An 18,694-nucleotide genomic window follows, 5' to 3' on the forward strand; every position below is an offset into this window, starting at 1 on the left:
ATTCCCTGGGTAGGACTCTGTCTCATTTTGTGTTGTGGCCTCAGTACATGACAAAGAGCAGGTGTGCAGTGGGAGTTATTGAATGAATGAGTTTTTTTTTTAAGAATTTCTTGGCCCAGATGGTAACCAGCTAGCCAACTAGAGAACTACTAGGTTTATAAGAATCCTTGAACAAACACCCAATTTTTGGAGTACATATGCATGTATAAATATATATACCTTTCATAAATAGATCTGAAAACACCAATAAAAATTAAAACCTACCAAAAAAAAAAAAAACAATGAAAAAATTCTGACCGAAGACCCCTATTGTAACTACTGGCCAAATCCGATTGGGTTATGAATTTTCAACTGGCGGTCTGTTGTTCAAATGTGAGGAAACTGTGACACAATACTTAAAGAAAATGTAGTCCTTAAAGTCACAGAAACAAGGAAAGAAAACACAATTCATCATTGGACTGAATTGTGGATTTTGGCTTCACCGTCTAGCAGGTGGCACGGAAGAGCCTGAGTTATAGCTGAGCTCCCCGCTCCCTGAATGCTTGCTTCTGGAAATGCAGTCAGCCTCTCCACTTGATTTCTTTCCTATAAAGTAGGGACAATGAGAACTGTCTTGCAGGGTTGTTTTGAAGACTGACTACAACATGTAAAGCACCTGGCAGTGCCCTGGCCTGACCAGCTGTCCAGGGAAGGCATTGTTCAAAAGCATTCCTGCTTTCAATTATTTAAGAGGCTGGTGGCTGAGCTCAGAATACAGGGAGCTCCTGAAATACTGTCTCCCAGTGGGAAGAAACGCTGTTTCTTTGCTGTCAGTGCCCTACAACAGTGAGGAGAACAGCGGCAGAGATAGGTAAACCACAGTAATGGAGGGGCATGAGAAATAGAAATGGGAGGATTTCATTCTCGCTGGATCTTGAGTCATGCTGAGGGGCAAAGCTTTCTTTTCGTGTCCTCTTTCCTGTCCCGGTTTTCCTGAGAAGGCTGCGCCCCAGTAGGCCAAGGAAAGGGTGTGGCTTACCCAGTCTGCTCCTTCATCTCTCCTGTACATTTTTTAAAGATGGAATTCATATTCAGGTATTTATAACACATTTTTGTCTTACTTCAAAGGCAAGATGTTCATTTTGGAAAGTCCATACTCGCAAAAGGAAGAAAAAGAGTGAAACCACATTGTACTGCTAGATATCAACTAAAAACACTCAGGGTTGTTGTTTGAAAGTCTTTTCTAGGGATAAGTACCTGATGCTTGTGTACAGCAAGAAAGACTGAATGGTAGATTCTGTTCTAAAACCTGATCTTTCTCACTGAACTGCCTTCTTGACAGTAAATGAGTGGATCCAGTGTCGAGACGGGTGACATCAGTGGAGGTCAGGGTGACTGGCCACAGACACTCGTTCTGCCTCCTCAGCAAAGCCTCTGAGATGCTGTTTCTCCTCCATGTTCAGCATTTCTCTGAACAACTTTGTAGGACCCACCATTGTTCCCATATAGTGAATTTTCACTTTCAGTCTTAATTTTCTCAAAAACCAAAACCAAAATCAATAGGACAATGTGATTAAAATATTTAAGTCAGTTCAATCCTCTTTGGTGGGAAGAAGCTGTCATTCAGCTTTATGCTTTTTATTTCTGATTCTGTTCAACTTCTCAATTTATCTGAAGTGCATCTTCATTTCTAGTCAACAAACTTAAAAATAAACAAGTCATAGTACCTGTCCTTAATGAAATGATTACCTAGTAGCACAGATAAGAGACACCATAGCTAGCTAATCAGTTATTGTCTCTCCCAATTCACACACAAGTTCCTGACTTTCCACCATGCAAAGCAAGGACAATCTGGCTAATAATAGCTAATGTTTAATGAGCACTTACCATGTCTAGGAACTGTTAATATACGAAGTGGTGTGCTGTTAAATGATATCATCCCTTAATTCTCACAGCCTAGGAAGGAGGTGCCAAGGTAAAGACTATTTTATTGTGGTGGAAGTTGAGATCAGGGGGGTTCAGTGACTTGCCCAAGGCCACTCGGCTAGTAAATGAGGAGTGGGGATTCAGTGAGAGGCTCTTTGAAGCTGCCACGCTCTACTGCTGCAACAGACACTGGACTGGGAGAGAATGTGGTCACTGGGATAAGCTGTGTGACTTCCCCTTCTAGGTACTGTGGCCTGAAAACCAACCTGAGAACATCCTTCCTGGTGGGATTCATGGTGACCAATCAGTGCACCTTCCACACACCTGTTGGCTTTCCTCAGGTCCCACTGGCTGCTCTGGCTGTTGAGAAAGTGGGCCATTCCAGCGTGCACTACCGTGTTGCTCTGTTCCCGCCTAAGCTCACCACAGAACTGCCTTCTGTCGACCACAGGGACCTCAGTGATGGCTTTTTCTCTGGTCACCCCAAGCTCTCACAGTTTGACAGCCTGGCCTGTACCACGGGGTCTTCAGTCCACGTCTTTGTGAATCCAGCCACGAACAAGCCGGTGAGCCTTCCGGAAGACTTCCGAAGGAGCCTCCTGAAGCTGATGAGCCCAGCATCTGTGTGAATGAGTGTGGAGCTGCGCCGGGCAGAAAATAAAGTCCACGTGGTTCATTAAACAATTTCCTAGCACGTAGTTTTACTCTTAAAGTGGTTGTCAATTTCTTAAAAATTTCCACGACAGTCATCTAGTTCCCTTGACCAAGCCCCCCAGCAACAGGCCCTGGCCAGTCCTTTATACCCCTGTGACACAAGCTATGCAACGTCTATCATCTGACAGAGTCCGGGTAGATTGGGAAAAGCTCTGAAAAATCAGACTTTCCACTGCTAACTTATGTTATGACCTCCCTTTTTGGTATAATCGTAATATCAAAATATTCTGAGCAAATTTCAGCTTACAATTGGATTGCCTCAGCCACATAAGGCCTGTCTGCCCTGACAAGCAAGCACTGCACCAGGGTGAAAAATTCCCCTGAAGTCAAGTGACTTGACTACTGACTGATAAATAAACGCAAAAGGGCTGTTTTTGCAAAATCTCTCTCACTGCCAGATGGGTGGAGGAAAACCCAAATCTTATCATTCTATTATCTCACCTAGCCTTCTGGTAATTCTAAAGAATTACTCAAACTTCCTATTGTCTGGCCTTTAGATGTGGAAATTCATCCAGGTTGCCTGTTTTTGAAACTAGTCAAGTTTTCTACCTGCTACACCTTAAAGAAATCCACAAAAGTCTCTGGCTAGTCTTTCAGGATTCTACTGTGTAGTCTTCAGATAAGGAAATCCACCTATGTCTCCTATTCAGAGATTTGATTAGCAAGGAATTTCCTCTTCTGTCTCCCAGGATGACTCAGGCAGAAAAACAAAAACCCATTAAGTAATAGATAAGGCTTAAGGGACTTCTATCTTAGTTGATCTCCACTATAGTAATATTAGTCATAAACTTTGTGCACTTATGTACCCGTTTTTAACCTTAATTGATTTTAGAATGTTATATCTCAGCTAAAGGGCAATACGACCCTAAACTGTTGCTAGAAAAAAAAAAAAAAAAAAGATGATTGTAATCTCTCAGCCCAGTTCATGTGCTGATGTCATCCCACTGCTTGCTCCTAATGTATAAAATAAACCTCTGCTGAAGGCAGAGCAGGAAGACTTGCACCCAACTCCAACTCCCGAGTCTTCCTCGCCCCCTTTCCCCTTTTTCTCCTTCTCCCCTTTTTAGGAATCTCTGCTCGCCTACGCCTTCCCACCTTAGGGTCCTGCCTGTCTTGCCTCCAGGCACCTCAATAGTTGGAGCTGGTCTCCAACACCCCTGGTGTCCCTGTGCCACACAGCCACCAGAGAGGCAGGCAGTGCTCTTAGCTCAGAAGGAGAGTGAGAGGTACTCTGGTGCAGAGAGGAAATTCGGCCTAGATGCCACAGCCACAGCCCATGTGACTTGGGTGTGAACTTGGGCATGTTCTCCACGGACATCTTTCTTTATCGCCAGTAGCTTAGCCACAGGACCACACGCTTCCCAGGGCTTGGGATCATTAATCTGCTGTGACTTATTATGTGTCCTCAGCTTCTTACCCTTAAGAAGCACGTGAACTTTTTTTGTTAAAGAGGTGAGCTTTTGTGCTGAAAAGCATCTCTTTTTATGCTCTGCAAATAACCAACCAATCTTTGGCAATTTTCTCCTAAATTCATAACTTCTGTCAGTCACTACTGCCATGAATTAAAGTCTAAAAGCATTCCTGTTAAGTAAAAACTTTGATTGTGAAATACACAAGGACCTTACTTTGGTGTGATGACAGAAATGGTAACTCTTTACTCAGGACTGAGGATGTAAAGCACTCAACAGTGGTTACCTTGGTCCCATCACTCTTTTCTACAGTAGGTGATGTTGCCATTTTTCAGACAAGAGCACTGAGGCAATAAAGGGAAGGGTTGGAGTTGGAGAAAAGTCTGGTTTTATCTTTGCCTCAAATCTGTGCCCAATAAGACTGCATCTGGGCCTCAGTTTTCTCCTTGGAAACATGATCCCAAGTTGGATCTGTGAATGTTTGTTGAATATACAGAGTCTCTCCGATTTGCTTTTGAATTGAGTTCCAAATGTCTGCTCAATATAAATAGCTTTGGAATTCCCTCACCAAGATTCAAACAATTCTGGATACTATGCCTTTGTCACTTAACCCATTCAATTTCACCTGGTAATAGATCACTTTTTAAAAAATCACTTTACACAATCATTCTAAAGACTGTTGATCAGAGACTTGGCATTTGCAAGTATTCATCTAACTGACCTCTGGCATTCGACCTGCTCAAAAAGCTCAACCGGGAGAAAGCCTTTTATTTGGGCCACAGTTATTTTCCTCACTGTTTGTTCACATGAATTACCTTACCTTATGTTTGTCATTCCTCTGGCAATTGGTTATTATCATCATCATCTCCATTGTAGTGAGAACAGGCTGTCCAGAAGGAAGGTGACGACTGACATCCTGGAACTCCATACCAGCAGGGTTGAAATCCAGACAGGCCTCTGGACCTGGTCCTGAATATCCAATTCACTGGTACCAGTTTTTTAAGATGGTAGTAATACTAACAGTGGTTACCCCAAGAGGCTTTTAAATTGGAGGCAACATAGTGAAATAGCTGAGAGGGTATATCCTCCATTCGAGGCCTGGATTTGTATCCTGGATCTGTCATTTTAATATAGGGGAACCTGGGCCCTCCTTAGTAGTGCAGCAGGTTGGGGCACAGCACTATAAAATAGGGGAACCACCTATTTCATTTTGCCCAGGACAGACCTGTTTTTCTCAGCTTCATGACAGTCTGGCCTTTAAAACTTGTGGCCTCTGCAGTGACAGTAAAAATGGGAAATTGTCCCCTTAGGTCACTCCTCTTCCTACTAAGGTCCCTGGATGTGTGTGTGTGTGTGTGTGTGTGTGTGTGTGTGTGTGTGTGTGTGTGGCCAGTCTGCATATTCCAGAGGTGGTGGGTGCATGATACCCGACACCTCAGTGTGCCCAATCACAGACCCTGGAACTGAAGGGAACTCTGACTGCAAAAGGATTCTGTGGAAGTAGTTCCAAATTCCTGTAAAAGTCCTGAGTTTAAGTGCTGATGACAATGTTTCCAGTGCTCAAGGTTTTAATACTTAAAAATGTGAACCAGAGCAGTGAGTATCACTGTACTCATAGGCTTTAGTGCAAAATTCTAGCACTAAAACTCGCTTTAAGTCTCCAGAGAGAGCCAACTCTTAGTTGCATATACTTGAAGGAAGCTGAATTTTATTTTAAACGTGGCAAAATAAATCTACAGACTTTTAAAAAACCCAGTCAGCTATTCATTACTCATCACATGTGATGCTTTAGCTAAGGGTCTAGCAAGTGGCCACGTAGCTATTTGTCAGGCACTGCTGAGCAGGTGATCCCTGCCTGTGCTAACCAGGGGCTACAGTAATAATCCAGGCAGGCGTAGGACAACTTCAGGTAGTGCTGATTTCCTAATTACAGTTTTGTTACACTCGAATTCATTCAAAAGCACACAAAAGAGACAAGAGGAACAAAATGTGTGTTCGTGTTTTGCTTGGGCAGATTTTGGCTCCTAGCAGTTAATGCTTAAAGTCACATTAAGCATACATATAATGCTTTGTGACATGACAGTATTTCCCGTTACAGATCAATTTTGTAGCATGTGCTCATAATCATACATGAAATGTTACCTAGAAACAAAATATCTTTTCTTTGAAACAGTCAGACCCCAATAGAAATCTAAGGCTTTACAAATCACCAGGTTAACGGCAATGTCCCCTCCCCCCCAAGTTTTCTTTCCTGTGATAGTCTCACTCCACCCTATAAGCAGTAGGGTTCTCTGCTTCCCGACTGGTTTGAAAAGAGAAACTTAGAACTCAACATATACTTAGTATCTTCCTATGTTTAACTTAATAAAGCAACCAGTATTCCTTTTTGGGGGGAAAATAATGTTAGCACCTTTTAAGAGTGTTATGTTTATAATTAGATTATGAAATGTTATTTTCTCACCTTCCTTTAAAGACAGGATTTCATTGCTTAAAAAAAAAAAAGTGACAGTCTATTTCTAGGAAAGAGGAAAGATTCTTGCTTTTGGACCGACCACATAATCATATCATGTGGTCAAGCAAAGAGAACGTGTATCAAAATTTGGAAGAGCAGAATTTTGAGAGCCAAAACACCTAGATTTTGAGTTCTGACTTAATTACTGTGGAATGTTGAGCAAATTACTTCTCATTTGGGAAATGTTCCTTAATTTTTTACAGAATGTTTTTTTCCCCCTTGTGGAATATTTTCTGTGACTAAAGGTAATAACCTCTCATTAATTAAGCAAATAAAGACTAAGCACTTTTCATAGGTAGCCTGTACTATTGTAGGTCCTGGAAAGCAGTAAGTAAAGCCAGACCATTGACCTCATCGAACTTATAGTCCAGCTTAAGGACAGACCAGCTATGAACAAGATTTCAAATGGTGGGGTCAAGTTAAATGGTGATTCCACTTGTAAAGTGAATGTGACTTCACTTGAAAAAAATCTTGCAGAAGTAATTAAGGATCTCAAGATGAGGTTATCCTGAGTTACCCAGGAGAAGCCTAAACCCAATGATGTGTCCCTGTAAGAAACAGAGAAGAAATGGAGAAGAGGGAAAGATTGAGCTAACATAGCTAGAGATTGGAATGACGCAGCCACAGCCAAAGGAAGCGTTCTTAGAGTTTCCAGAGGGAGCTCAGCCCTGCCCATCCCTCCTCTTCATTCTCCAGACCCTAGAGTGGTAAATTTCTGTTGTAAAGCCACCTAATTTGTGATAATGTGTATGCAGCCCTCAGTAACATATAAATGGCAACGCACACTAAGAAAATATAACAAGCATGAGATAGGGACTTAAGAAGGAGCTGCTACAAATGGTGAAGTCTGGAATATCCCACTGAGGAGGTAGTATTTGAGCTACCCAAATGTGGGTGTTTTGAATCTAAGAGAGCAAGTGCAGATTCCCAGCCTGAGAGTGAAATGGTGTCTCTAAGAACCAGAAAGCCAGTGGGATGGGGCATGGGAGGTGGAAGGGAGAGGTGCTGATGAGGTTCCAGCTGGGTTCCTTATCCCAAATGAAACTTGTAGCAGAAACTTGTCTTAGTTGCAATGACCTACAAATTCCCTAATAGCATAGAGAAGCAAGCATACATTTTATCCAATAAGTAAACAGATATGTTCCGGACATGCATATTTGAAAAATCCAGAACCTTTATAATCTTTCTCCTGTAATTCCATCCCACTGTTAAATTCTGTAAGAAATAATGATGTCATCATATATATGAAGTTAAACAACACAAGTCACAATAGAAAATCCTCAGCGGATCCTTTATTTCATTCACTTCCTATTTAAAAGGTGGAATTTCAACCTGTAGCAGTTTTTTCTACCAGCTCAGTCAATGACCTGGAACACCCCCAAGATCCTAGTTCCATGATGTTAGAGGTCCCTAGGCAGATGCAAGCGTGTGGCTTCCCCGGGATGTTAAGGGCTGGTCTCCTGTCCTTGGCTAGCCAGCAACTCCTGCATTCCCAACAGTGAGCACCAGGAAATGGATTTTATCCCTAGTCACTTTTTCAAAGATCAGCCTTACCTCACAAGTCAAAAATTTTGCAAGTATAATGAAATGTTTACATTTCCTACTTCTTCATGACTGACATTCACCTTTTCCCTACCTCTAAAATTCCATTCTTTTTCACATTATCTTTCTTGATTGCTTATTATAAAAACAAAACAAAACAAAACAAAAACCCAAAGATGTAAATTTGTTGTGCACATTTACAGAAAAATGCAGAGGTTTTAGAAACCACTTACAGTAACAGTTCAGAACACATTGTCAAAAAGGAGCAGCTGAATATCAGACTTGCTCTGAAAAAAGCCTACCTAGAATGATATCACTGAAGCATCATCAGAACTCTCCCTCACGGATTACTCAGCAGTGATGAATATAAAAATTTGCAGATAAACACATAGTAATCACTCCATATCCTGCCCCCAACCCTCCCAACTTCTGAATAACAAAGCTTTTTCAAATATTCTTACTCTTTAAATGTAATGGAAAAAGCTAAAAAAAAAAATCATGTTTTAGCAGTATATTCCCTTAAAGCAATAGAGGAGTCCCTCCCATTTACCCAGATTTTAATGGGTTTTGAAAGCATTTGTACTGAAACAGTAATGATGACTATTTCTTAGTAAACTCTGAGTGAAACAGTTTAACCCCAACCTGAGGTTATAAGTTTGCTTTTGAGGGGGACAAACCACTGTAAGACAAGTATACAACCACCTAAGACAGTGAAGGAAGCCCTAGAACAGTCTGCCCCATGAGGGTGAGCCTAGATCAAAGTTCATCGTGATTTTTTGTGAGGTCTTCCCCGTAATTGGTGGCCTGGCTTCCAACAAACATGTTCCAGTTCTCCAAGATCTCCTCTTTAGTCAGCTTTTCATCCTGTAGAGGAGAGGAAGAGCGATGTTATAGAAACTCTGATTATCTTAAGATCAGCATGAAGCTTATGTAAATATGTAAACCTCCACATCTAATAATTTAAAAGCTGCTAGGTACCTCCTTTCTGAACTGCAAGACCCCAAGTTCAAACAGCTTCCTGCTACAAAAGCAACACTAAAGTATATCTGGTAGGTGCTGAACCCCACGTATGTTTTCAGAGAGTGTGAGCATCCCCCCAAAAGTGGAAGAATTCTGTTTCTCTTTTATGACCTGGCTGCAAAACTGTCTTTTTGGAAAAGGGATAGGGGGACTTATTAAATGTTATTTATGTGTTTGGATATTTATCAACAGATACTGAGCTTTGGGCCTCAGAGCCAGCAACGTGACCTTGCCTGAGGGTGCCTGGGTTTTCATGGGATGGCTTTCCTTCTGCCTGACACATCACACACTCCTGACAGTCCTCTGCTGACATTCACCAGTGATGGAAGGAGGAACGTGTCAGTCCCAGGGCAATGAAGAGTGTGCTTCTTAAATCCATGCCCTGTCCTTAGCAAACAATGTCACCAGTTCTACTGTCTAGGAGGTGGGAGTGAAAGTAAGCATGTGTCCCACAGATGACCCAGAAATGTCTAGGCCTTGTGAGCTCCCCCTGGCTTATCATGGTTTCAATTCAAGTTGAAAGGTCTTTACTGTCAGGCAAGAATGAGGAAAGTCAATAAGGACAGAGCCGCACTCGTCAGCGCTATCAGCAAAAAGGCAAACAGAGCCAATCTTATGGAAACCACCTCTCTCTCCAACGACCCACACAGGGAGCATGGGAGATACCTTGTTTTTGTCCGACTCATACACCAGGTGCCTGGCCTCAGCCTGCGCATGGTCATAGTCCTGAGGGAGGATCCAGTGGCGAATCTCATCTTGGTCCAACTTCCCGTCCTTGTTTAGATCCCGAAATTCATTGAACTGCTCCCTCTCGGACACAACCCAGTCTGGTTCGGGGCCACTCTCCTCGTGGGAGAACATATCCGCTGGAAGGGAATGTTGTTTGGGTTACGAAGACAAGTGGAAGGTAAAAGGCAAAGAAAACCCGACCTTATGCGTTTTTGCAAGGAGGATGAGCCCCCCCACCCCACCAGACTTAACCCCATCACCTGGGGTACAATTTCTTGGGGACAATATACTTGGCAGACTCAGAAGAACTATCGTGCCCCTGAGATGAAGTCTGGCTTTTGATTTAGTTCAGTAACTGGATTTAAATGACTTAGTTCACTGACTGAGTCTTACGAGGTAAACAGCACAGGGTTATTATGAAGATCAAATAGGACACTTTCTGTGGAAGACTTCTACGATCCATACTGGCACTAGATAGGGGAAAACTAAGAATCACGACCACTAAAACAGTATAAGGGACTTTCTGCCAGATCCTGTATAAGTGTCCTTTACACACACTGTTTTCATTTGATTTTTACTAATGGTCCTATGAATGAGCCATTGTTCTCCCCAATGTACAGAGCACAGTCCTGACCCCACCACACACAGTATGAGCTGGGGGTGACACAGGAGCACAGTATTCCACTTCCAACTCGCCTTAACCGCTCCTTATTAGTGTTGTTGTTAATATCATTTCCAAAGGGCTTTCACATTTTTTCATTTTACTTTATTCTTACAACTGTCCTTATTACAAAACGGCAGGGGGAGGGGAAAAGGCAGTAAATGAATGCATTGTTTGCTAAGTCACTAAAAGACAGGCACCCCATGGGCAGTTTGTCTTTCACAGAAGTACAACTTGGACATGTCAGGTGGCTGGGAGAGTAGGGACTGAGTAAAGGAAAGAGAGGCGGGACCCTGGTTCAGTTAGAGCCGATACACACCTGACACTTGCACATTGTTTTTTATTTTATTCTTGAGGAAGGGCCCATTTGTGCTTCATCCAGTCCTCAAGCATGAGTGCTATTTATTCCCATTTCACAGCTGAAGAAACTGAGGCTTATAGAGACTATAGGACAGCCCTGGAGGTATACAGTTAGTAGGTGAAGAAGCCAGGGCTCCAAATTCTAGTGTCTTCCTACTGTATCACATCACCACTGATGTTCCACTCATCTCTGCTTGAAGAAATCTCCTCCCCCCATAAATAAAAATCAGTCACTTGTTAAACAAGTCCACACAGCAGGCCACTCTGACTGCAAGCTGCTCCAAATTCCATTTAAGAACAATGACCCCACCTCCTTCTCAGCCAGTGCAAAGAATGGAATGCTTCTTCTAGGCAACCAACAGCACTTCAAAGAGTTTTGCCCGACTCTGCACTGTTTCAACAGAGTCCAGAAGGACAGGGAAGATCACATACTCTCAATCAAAATCAAACATCGTTCTCATCAGTCCGCCTTTTCTTCAGTCTAATTTCATCACCACTGGTAAGGCGAGAGGTCCGAGACTCAGAACCTTCCCTGCATGTGCAACAGGCAAGAGTGAGGCTGGGGGCCTACATGGACAGGCGGCCATCGACATTAGCTATGCTACAAAGGCAGCACCCCACGACCCCTTGAATTACTCTAGGGAGAAGCTACCTGTTACTGCCGCCAAAGAACAGCATCCAATTCTCTGGCATCAGAGACCCGAGAGCAGACACTGATGGCAGAGACTGAGGCTCTGGTTTTACTGAAAGCTACTGATTGCCTTGAGTAAATATGTGTACAGACACAAAGCTTTAGACTCTGCCAACCAAATAGTGGTTGGCCAGTGAAGGAGGGCAGGGAATGCATAGACGGGGAGAATAAGTTGGCAGTAGATGGTGAATGGACACTTGATAGCAGACTTGCTGAGAAAATGCCATCACAGACCCTATACAGCATTGAAGGTGAATGTCAGCTCAATAAGAACCACACTAAGAAACCTGTACCCCCCAAAATGCACAGAAATTTAATGCATACGTATGCATATGCATATATATATATATACTCCATCCCCCACATGAGTGTTCAGCTTCATTTCTCTGGGACTTGGGAAGAGCTGTCTGCTGCTGGAGCCAGGTGCCGAGGCACAAAGCAGCAGCTGGCGAGGAGCAGGGGAGGTTCCGAGCTGCCTGCTCCTGTCCTTCACGCCTGCAGGACTGCAGGACTGACCAGTACTGGGGGTTCTGACCCAGATATATTCATTTGAGTCACATTCAACCAAAGTTCAGTTACTTGAAAATGCACTTCTAGCTGGTATTTAAGTGGAGCCCTTTAAAACAAATGCTAGGTGCATACAGTACTCCCAAGGAAAGGGTGGAAACCAGAGGTGCTAAACTCCCTGTCTACTGGGGAGCACGTGTGTGTACTGTAAAAGGATTTGCCTAAGGCGGATGCCCTCCTGCAGGCACCCTCCATACAGCGTTGTTCTGCTGATGGTGTTTGTGCCTTCCCTGAGATTCCAGATCCTACAATCCATCAGGTTGGAGTCTTTTCCAAGGTTGTGCGCGCAAGCCTCACTATAAACTGTAGAACCTCCAAACTCATTTTGCAAAAGTCAAATTAGATGGACTGAAAGACACCTCTCGAGTGGCAGGGCCAGCTGCTGGCCAGGCTCGTGGCAGAGCCAGCCTTTGGGCCTCTTCTCCACCGAACGAGGCTTAATAATTCCCTGATGTGACATCACTGGCTGGGGTGACAAGTTCCTCCCCACTTCTTCCCCTCTGGTTCGCCACCATTCTGTCACACCCCACAAGAGTGACACCTACAGCTGTTGCTAAGAGTCATCTGGGGAGAGTGGCCAGACGTGAGGGAGAGGGACACTGCCCATGTGGGCCAGCTGAGCAGGACTCCAGGCGGGACTCACCGATATACTCGTCCTGATCCACAAACCCATCGCCATTCTTGTCAATGTCCTCCAGTGTTTCCTAGGAAGGGAAAAAGAATCACTATGGCTGTGTGCTCTCAGTAAATCTGAGAATCCTAGCTACTCTCCTCCTTTGTCCAGCTTTTGTGACTTGGTGACATCTGGCCTGTCCTTACCTCCCAGCATTTTCTTCTTATCTGTGAAAAATACAGTGATTTCTGTCCCTCCTCTCCCAGCCCACAATTTTAAGAGCAGAACAGTCTCTTCAAATAGACATAGACCTGTAAACATACAGGTATTCTGATTTTACTAGCAAGAACTGCAGGCCCAACCATCTTGTCTGAGCAACCAGATTATTCCCTGTGGTACCTGCGAGGAACCCAGGATGAGAACCACTGGACCAGATGACCACCAAGAGAGATTTCAAGGTCCTGTGCACCAGGAACATCAAGTTGATGTCAGGAAAAAATCAAAACGATGGCCAGTTAAAAAATAAAAGTATATCTGAGTTTTGAATGTCATTCTGTATTAATTTAAGTCAGTACACCTGACTTCTTAATTAGGTTTCTTGATAGGGTGAATAATTGAATTATGTTTACTGTCCACTGTCACAGCAAGTCAGAGGCATCCTGGGTGCAAGAACACAGCTAACCAGAGCCACATAAGCCCTTTGTGGATAATTCTCCATCTTCATCATCCTCTGCAAATAAGCAGTTGCTGATAGACATTGGGTGGTAAGAAGAGACTCCCAGAGTCACTGGCCCATCCGTGGGATCGCCAGGATATGAGGATGAAGCATGAGGCAAGGGGAGACCCATCGACCGACGGGTAATTCCAGCAGCCCAGAGCTGGTTACAAACAAAGCTTTAGCCACCTGTTTTCCAGCACTGAAACGGAACTCTCTTGGGAGATTGGCCCAGGAAAGAAGTGATGGCACTTACATTACTGCTGTACAAATGAGGACAAGACGCCGTGGAAAGCAATTACACTTGGAGATCTCACAAGTAGAGCTATCCCTTGAAGCCTGGGCTGAGACTACTACCCTGGACTCACTATAAGCAAGGCATAAGCTTCTACTATGTTGAGTGACGAGGAGCAGGCTACTGACTACAGCAGTCAGCCTGCCCTGCCACATTTGCTGAGTGGAGAGGTATTCCAGAGCATTCCACTCCAGAGTCCTCCAATCCTCTTATGCTGAAGAACATTCTCTCTCTGAAAGAACCCTCTGAAGACCCACCCCTAAGGGAGCACCCATCCCGGCCAGTTTTAAGTTTCTATTTGGCTTAAGAATCCAGTGGATTCCATTTCCATCTTTCTAGTTTCCTCAAATCTCAAAAATGGGCCAGAGATAGGTGCTACCTGTACCCATTTGCTGTCTGGACACATTTCAATTTCCCTGCCTCGTCTTATGTAGCAGGGACCTGCAGGTATCAAAGCAAGGGATGTGTCATTTTTGGCCAGAACAGACCAAAATTCTGCTTTTTCGTTCCCCCGTTTCCACCGTCTCCAGCTGATTGCTACCAGGATGACCTTGAAGCCACAAGATGGTGGGGGCTAGGCTGGGCACCTAAGAACCATCCAGGAGCCTCGTCTATGGAGCTGTGGCCACCTGCTCTGGAGGACTTGCTATAAGTCAGACATAAGCATCGATTGCACGGAGCAGCTAGAACCGGGCTTGCGATTACAGCAGCTAGCCTGCCCTGAAAATTCCCCTCCATAGCATAGTCCTTCTCCAGTTCCCTCGGGCTAAAGAACATTCTCTGTCTTGCAAATAGAATAAGAATTTACTTCAGTTTCCGTCCGGGTTGTTCCCAAGCTCGAGCTCTCTATTATCTTACCAAAACCACAATTTCCTTCATATGCTCAAACTCCTCGGGGTGCAGAAAGGCAGTGAATTCCTCCCGAGTGGCTGTCTGGTCCCCGTTGAGGTCGGCAGCCTTGAATCGTCTCTCGTCTCGAGGAAGCATCTTCTTAAAGGTGTGATGGTCTGAGCTATCATGGAACTCGGCGGGGTTCCCTGCATGAAGGGCACAGAGACGTTATTTCCTCCTTCATGCCCACATGGCACACTTGGGACAAGAGGTCCTGACCTGCCAAGTTCTGTGGAACATTTTATTCAGGTGTGTCTGGTAGCTGTCACTTCACACCCTCCCTAGCCCAGGCAGTCATGGCTTATGGGGGGGGATGATAGCAGGTGGTGATGCAGGTGTCAGATGTACACATGTATTTCTCCTGGCTATGCCTGCTTTCTGAACACAGAGAGGGTCCTTACCAGCCATGGTACTCTGAATGTGTCTGCCTGGCTATGAGTATGTGTATCTTCCATTCTCCTCCCTGTCTCTACCAGGTACCCAGTGGGTGTGCAGCCGGCCCTTGGCACAGAGCCTTCCATCATTCCCTCAAACCAGCTTGCTTCTTTCCAAACCCAGTCCTATATTCAAACCACTGACTGTATCGCAGCAACTCTGCTCCTACAGCTAGCCCACCTTTCCCACTCTTCTTTATCTCTTCCAGTATAAATCTTTCCTTCAATGCCCAGCTCCCAAACCACCCTCCACCTGAAAGCCTGGCTGTTCCAGCCCATTCTGTTCTTGCCATCTGAGACTGAGCAGCATTTGAAACTGTATACAGACATGCTCACTTTCTGCTTTGTTCTTTGAGTGTACCTGTGAGATCATATGCTCAGGGCGAGAAGTAACCTAAGCCTTTTTTTATTAAACTCTTGACCTCTCCCCTCCTCATCACCCATGATTTCAGAGCAAGTAACTTGCTCCTGTCTTAGTAAGGAGGGGAGACTGTTACACCAGCAGGTTCTACTGAAGAGGTGTGACATCTCCCCAAATGAGTGGATACAGTGAGAGAGTGGACAGTCTCTGGTGATGTGAACCCCAGCGTGTGACAGCTCCTGCAGCCCCCCTTACCGAGGTAGTAACCATAGGTGGCTTGTTTGTATTCTTCCCAGGAAATGTGATCATCTTTGTCCCGATCATAATCCTTCCAGACTTTAGCGACATTATCATAAATATATCTTTTCTGAACCCGTTTGATCCAGATTTTCAGCTCCTCGGTGGTGACAAAGCCATCTCCATCATCGTCGATTCGATCGACAATCTTCCTGTAGTCAGAAGAGAAAAGACCCAGAGACTCGTATTAAGGCTTATGTGATCCTGATCCAGAAAGGCCTGCAGAATAAAAAAATGCACCAATGTGAAAATCATGACCCCACGGTGCTAGAAAGGACCTTAACATTTAGAGTTAACTTAGGATGATACACCTTCTTCATCCCCACCCAGTGCCAAAGGAGGACACTACCCATGAAACATGCCCCAAGGACACCCAGCAGATACCAGATGTGCATGAACCATGCCTTCAGGCTGAGCCTGGGGATCCCTGTGGCTGCCAAGACTGTCCAACGCGCTGCAGACCTGGCAGCCCCGTGGGAATAATGGTCCAAGGACATCAAGAGAAACTAGAAATTGGGATCTGAATCTGGATCACCCTGATTGTAAATGCTGGCAAGGGTGCGCATTTTTCCTAGGACTGCATGGCCTCTTTGTGACTTAGGGTGGCCAGTGTGACTTTGCAGCACCACAGGGGCCTAGGAGCTGTCTGACCATTTTGAGGCCTGTAGGCAAGTGGTAACAGAGTGGTCCAGATCCAGCAGTCCAAAGTGGATATTGGTCTCCAGCTCTCCGCCCTCCCCACCGCTAGCCAGATTTCACTTGTGAGCAGCACAGCCACTGCCCATCCAGGGACCCAGTTGCCCGTCCCCTCCCCCCATCGAGGCAGGAGCAGACACTGCCACTGCCCCCTCCCACCTGCTGCCTGGACTGGTCATGCCCGTTTCTGATGTTCACGACCATCGCCCCCACTGTGTGGACTCTATCTGTGCCTCAGCTCTGTTCTTTGCTAGTCTGACCTCCCCACCAAATTTCTGGGGTGATGACATTTCCGCCTCACACAGCATAGCCTTAATCTTCTCACAAAGGTCCTTCCTGCTCTACCCTCGACTCCCTCTCTAATCCCACTTCCTACTTCTTCCCAGCTCAGCCAGCATCACTATTCCAATGCCCTTCATCTCCCCAAACAGGTTTCGAAACCTTTCTACACCTAGCAACCTCTGGACCACCCCACAAGCTCTGCTCAGATGACATCCCAACCCCTCATGTTCCTCTCTCCAAGCTGAAGTGCTAGGGTCTCCTCCTAGGGGATGTGGTCACTGCCAGCTTTCCAGGCTGCCAGCACAGCAGTTACGTGTGTGTCTGCTTGTGCTTCTCTCTACCGGGTTTGAATATAAGTACTTATATAAACTAAGCATAAAGTTTCCTTTGTCCCTACCAGATACCTAATGCCGTGGCTGGCACACAGTAGCCATTCAAAGGTTTATGGCATGAATAAATGAACTTAAGGTGTTTGAACAAGAATCCAAGGCAGACCAACTCCATCCATAGTGCACCTCTCGCCACTGCACTTACGGGTCATTCCGAAGGCCATTAAACTGGAACCTGTAGGATGGCAAAGGACCAAGATTCTCTACATCCTCAAATCTCCCCCTGCCCTGTGGCTGTTGTTCAAGGCCTCAGAGTAAATCCATTTCCAAGTGTTTCAGAGGAATACAATAGACTGAACTTCTTAATGGCCCCCATTGTTAAGTCTCAAACAAGAAGAGAAAGTATTTCTCTGCAAAATAAAAGGTGATTGTTTGGAGGTGACTTTGAAGTTCAAAGACCTTTTCATCAGAGCAGGCAGATGGTGCACCTACACAATAGGTATAATTTAGTTTCATACTCTAACCAACCACTTTGGCGCTGGCAGCCCCAGTCAGCACAGGGACGGCTGTGTTCTCTTTTATGCAGCAGGACACGGAGATCCTCCACCCCCAGGGGCCCTCCAGGAGGCCAGGTGCCCAGAAGGCAGGGCCTCTGGGATCCTCCCCAGCCCAGCCTCCATCTGGGACCAGGCTGGCTGCTGATTCTTCTGTGAAAAGGTTTCTAGATACCTCTGTACAATGCATGAGTGTCTCCCCAGGGACGATGGAGGGCGGACTGGGATGTTCCAACGTTCTGTTTCTCAGGTCTGGTTCCTGATCTACCTGCCTTCAAGAGTGAAATTCGAAATCCACCACCACACCACCCTCTAGCTTTTTGCCCTTATTTGTCAAAGGACGGGGTGCCTCTATAGACATGGCTGGAAACAAAACAGGGGGCCAGTTTCCATTCCCAACTCCCATTTCGTGTCCCCCCAAGCCCCTTCCCTCTTAACAGCAAGCTTTTTATAAGCTGACACCGTATGGACGGGGCCATCAGGCAGAAGGCAAGAACACCCCAGCCCCTTCACCTTTTAACCACTGATATCCATCCTATAGCGGTGTCTCAAGTCCTTACGCGACAGCAGAAGGCAGAAACTAGTAGAGTAGGGAAGAAAAGCCACCACCGACAAACTCTTGTGACACTCTCCCCTCCCTTCTGATGCAACCAAGAGGAGGGGGCGGGCCCTCGCTGTCCTGGCTCACGCGGCCGCTGCCACGTTCTCGCCGCCCAGCGGGAAGCACCCCGCACCCGGCGCGGCCGCGATCGTCGCGGAGAGGTCCAGGAGCAGCGGGCAACTTTGCACCGGCCGGACCGCTGCTCCGGGTGGCCCCAGCTCCTCTCCACCGACCCCCACCCCCGCCACCGCGCCCCATCCGCGCGTCCGATTTCGCTTTCGCTTTGCTGCTCGTTCCCCGCGTGGCTCCGGGCGCTCGGATCGCGGTCTCACCCCAGCCTCTCCTTGCTCTCCTCCGAGGTGAGCTGGTCGAAGGTCTTGGAGTCCTCCTTGCCCAGGAAGGCCTCGTGGTCGTACTGGAAGCTCTGGTTGTCCTCGGGCGGCCGCTCGCCCAGCTCCGAGTCGGGCCGCACCACGCGCTCCTTGCGCACGGTGGGCTTGGCCCGCAGCGCCCCGG

The 18,694-nt window shown here is 45.9% G+C and overlaps 2 protein-coding genes across 2 annotated transcripts in view; one reads left to right on the forward strand and one right to left on the reverse strand.

Annotated features, from left to right (window-relative positions):
- LOC101620783 overlaps positions 1 to 2,572 on the forward strand; it is a 123,789-nt gene extending 121,217 nt beyond the window's left edge. The window contains exon 3 of the mRNA XM_004683581.2: positions 2,150 to 2,572. Coding sequence (XP_004683638.1) covers positions 2,150 to 2,534 — 385 coding nt within the window. The 3' untranslated portion in view covers positions 2,535 to 2,572. The remainder of the gene's footprint in view (positions 1 to 2,149) is intronic.
- Positions 2,573 to 7,812: 5,240 nt separating this feature from the next.
- RCN1 (reticulocalbin 1, EF-hand calcium binding domain) overlaps positions 7,813 to 18,694 on the reverse strand; it is a 73,085-nt gene continuing 62,203 nt past the window's right edge. Inside the window, exons 6-11 of the mRNA XM_004683582.2 lie at positions 18,511 to 18,689; positions 15,675 to 15,868; positions 14,592 to 14,770; positions 12,754 to 12,814; positions 9,769 to 9,968; positions 7,813 to 8,946 (exon numbers count right to left, since the gene is read on the reverse strand). Coding sequence (XP_004683639.1) covers positions 8,839 to 8,946; positions 9,769 to 9,968; positions 12,754 to 12,814; positions 14,592 to 14,770; positions 15,675 to 15,868; positions 18,511 to 18,689 — 921 coding nt within the window. The 3' untranslated portion in view covers positions 7,813 to 8,838. The remainder of the gene's footprint in view (positions 8,947 to 9,768; positions 9,969 to 12,753; positions 12,815 to 14,591; positions 14,771 to 15,674; positions 15,869 to 18,510; positions 18,690 to 18,694) is intronic.

The sequence above is a fragment of the Condylura cristata genome, unplaced genomic scaffold (genome assembly GCF_000260355.1).
Source record: "Condylura cristata isolate star-nosed mole 26May11 unplaced genomic scaffold, ConCri1.0 scaffold00015, whole genome shotgun sequence".
NCBI classification, from domain to species: domain Eukaryota; kingdom Metazoa; phylum Chordata; class Mammalia; order Eulipotyphla; family Talpidae; genus Condylura; species Condylura cristata.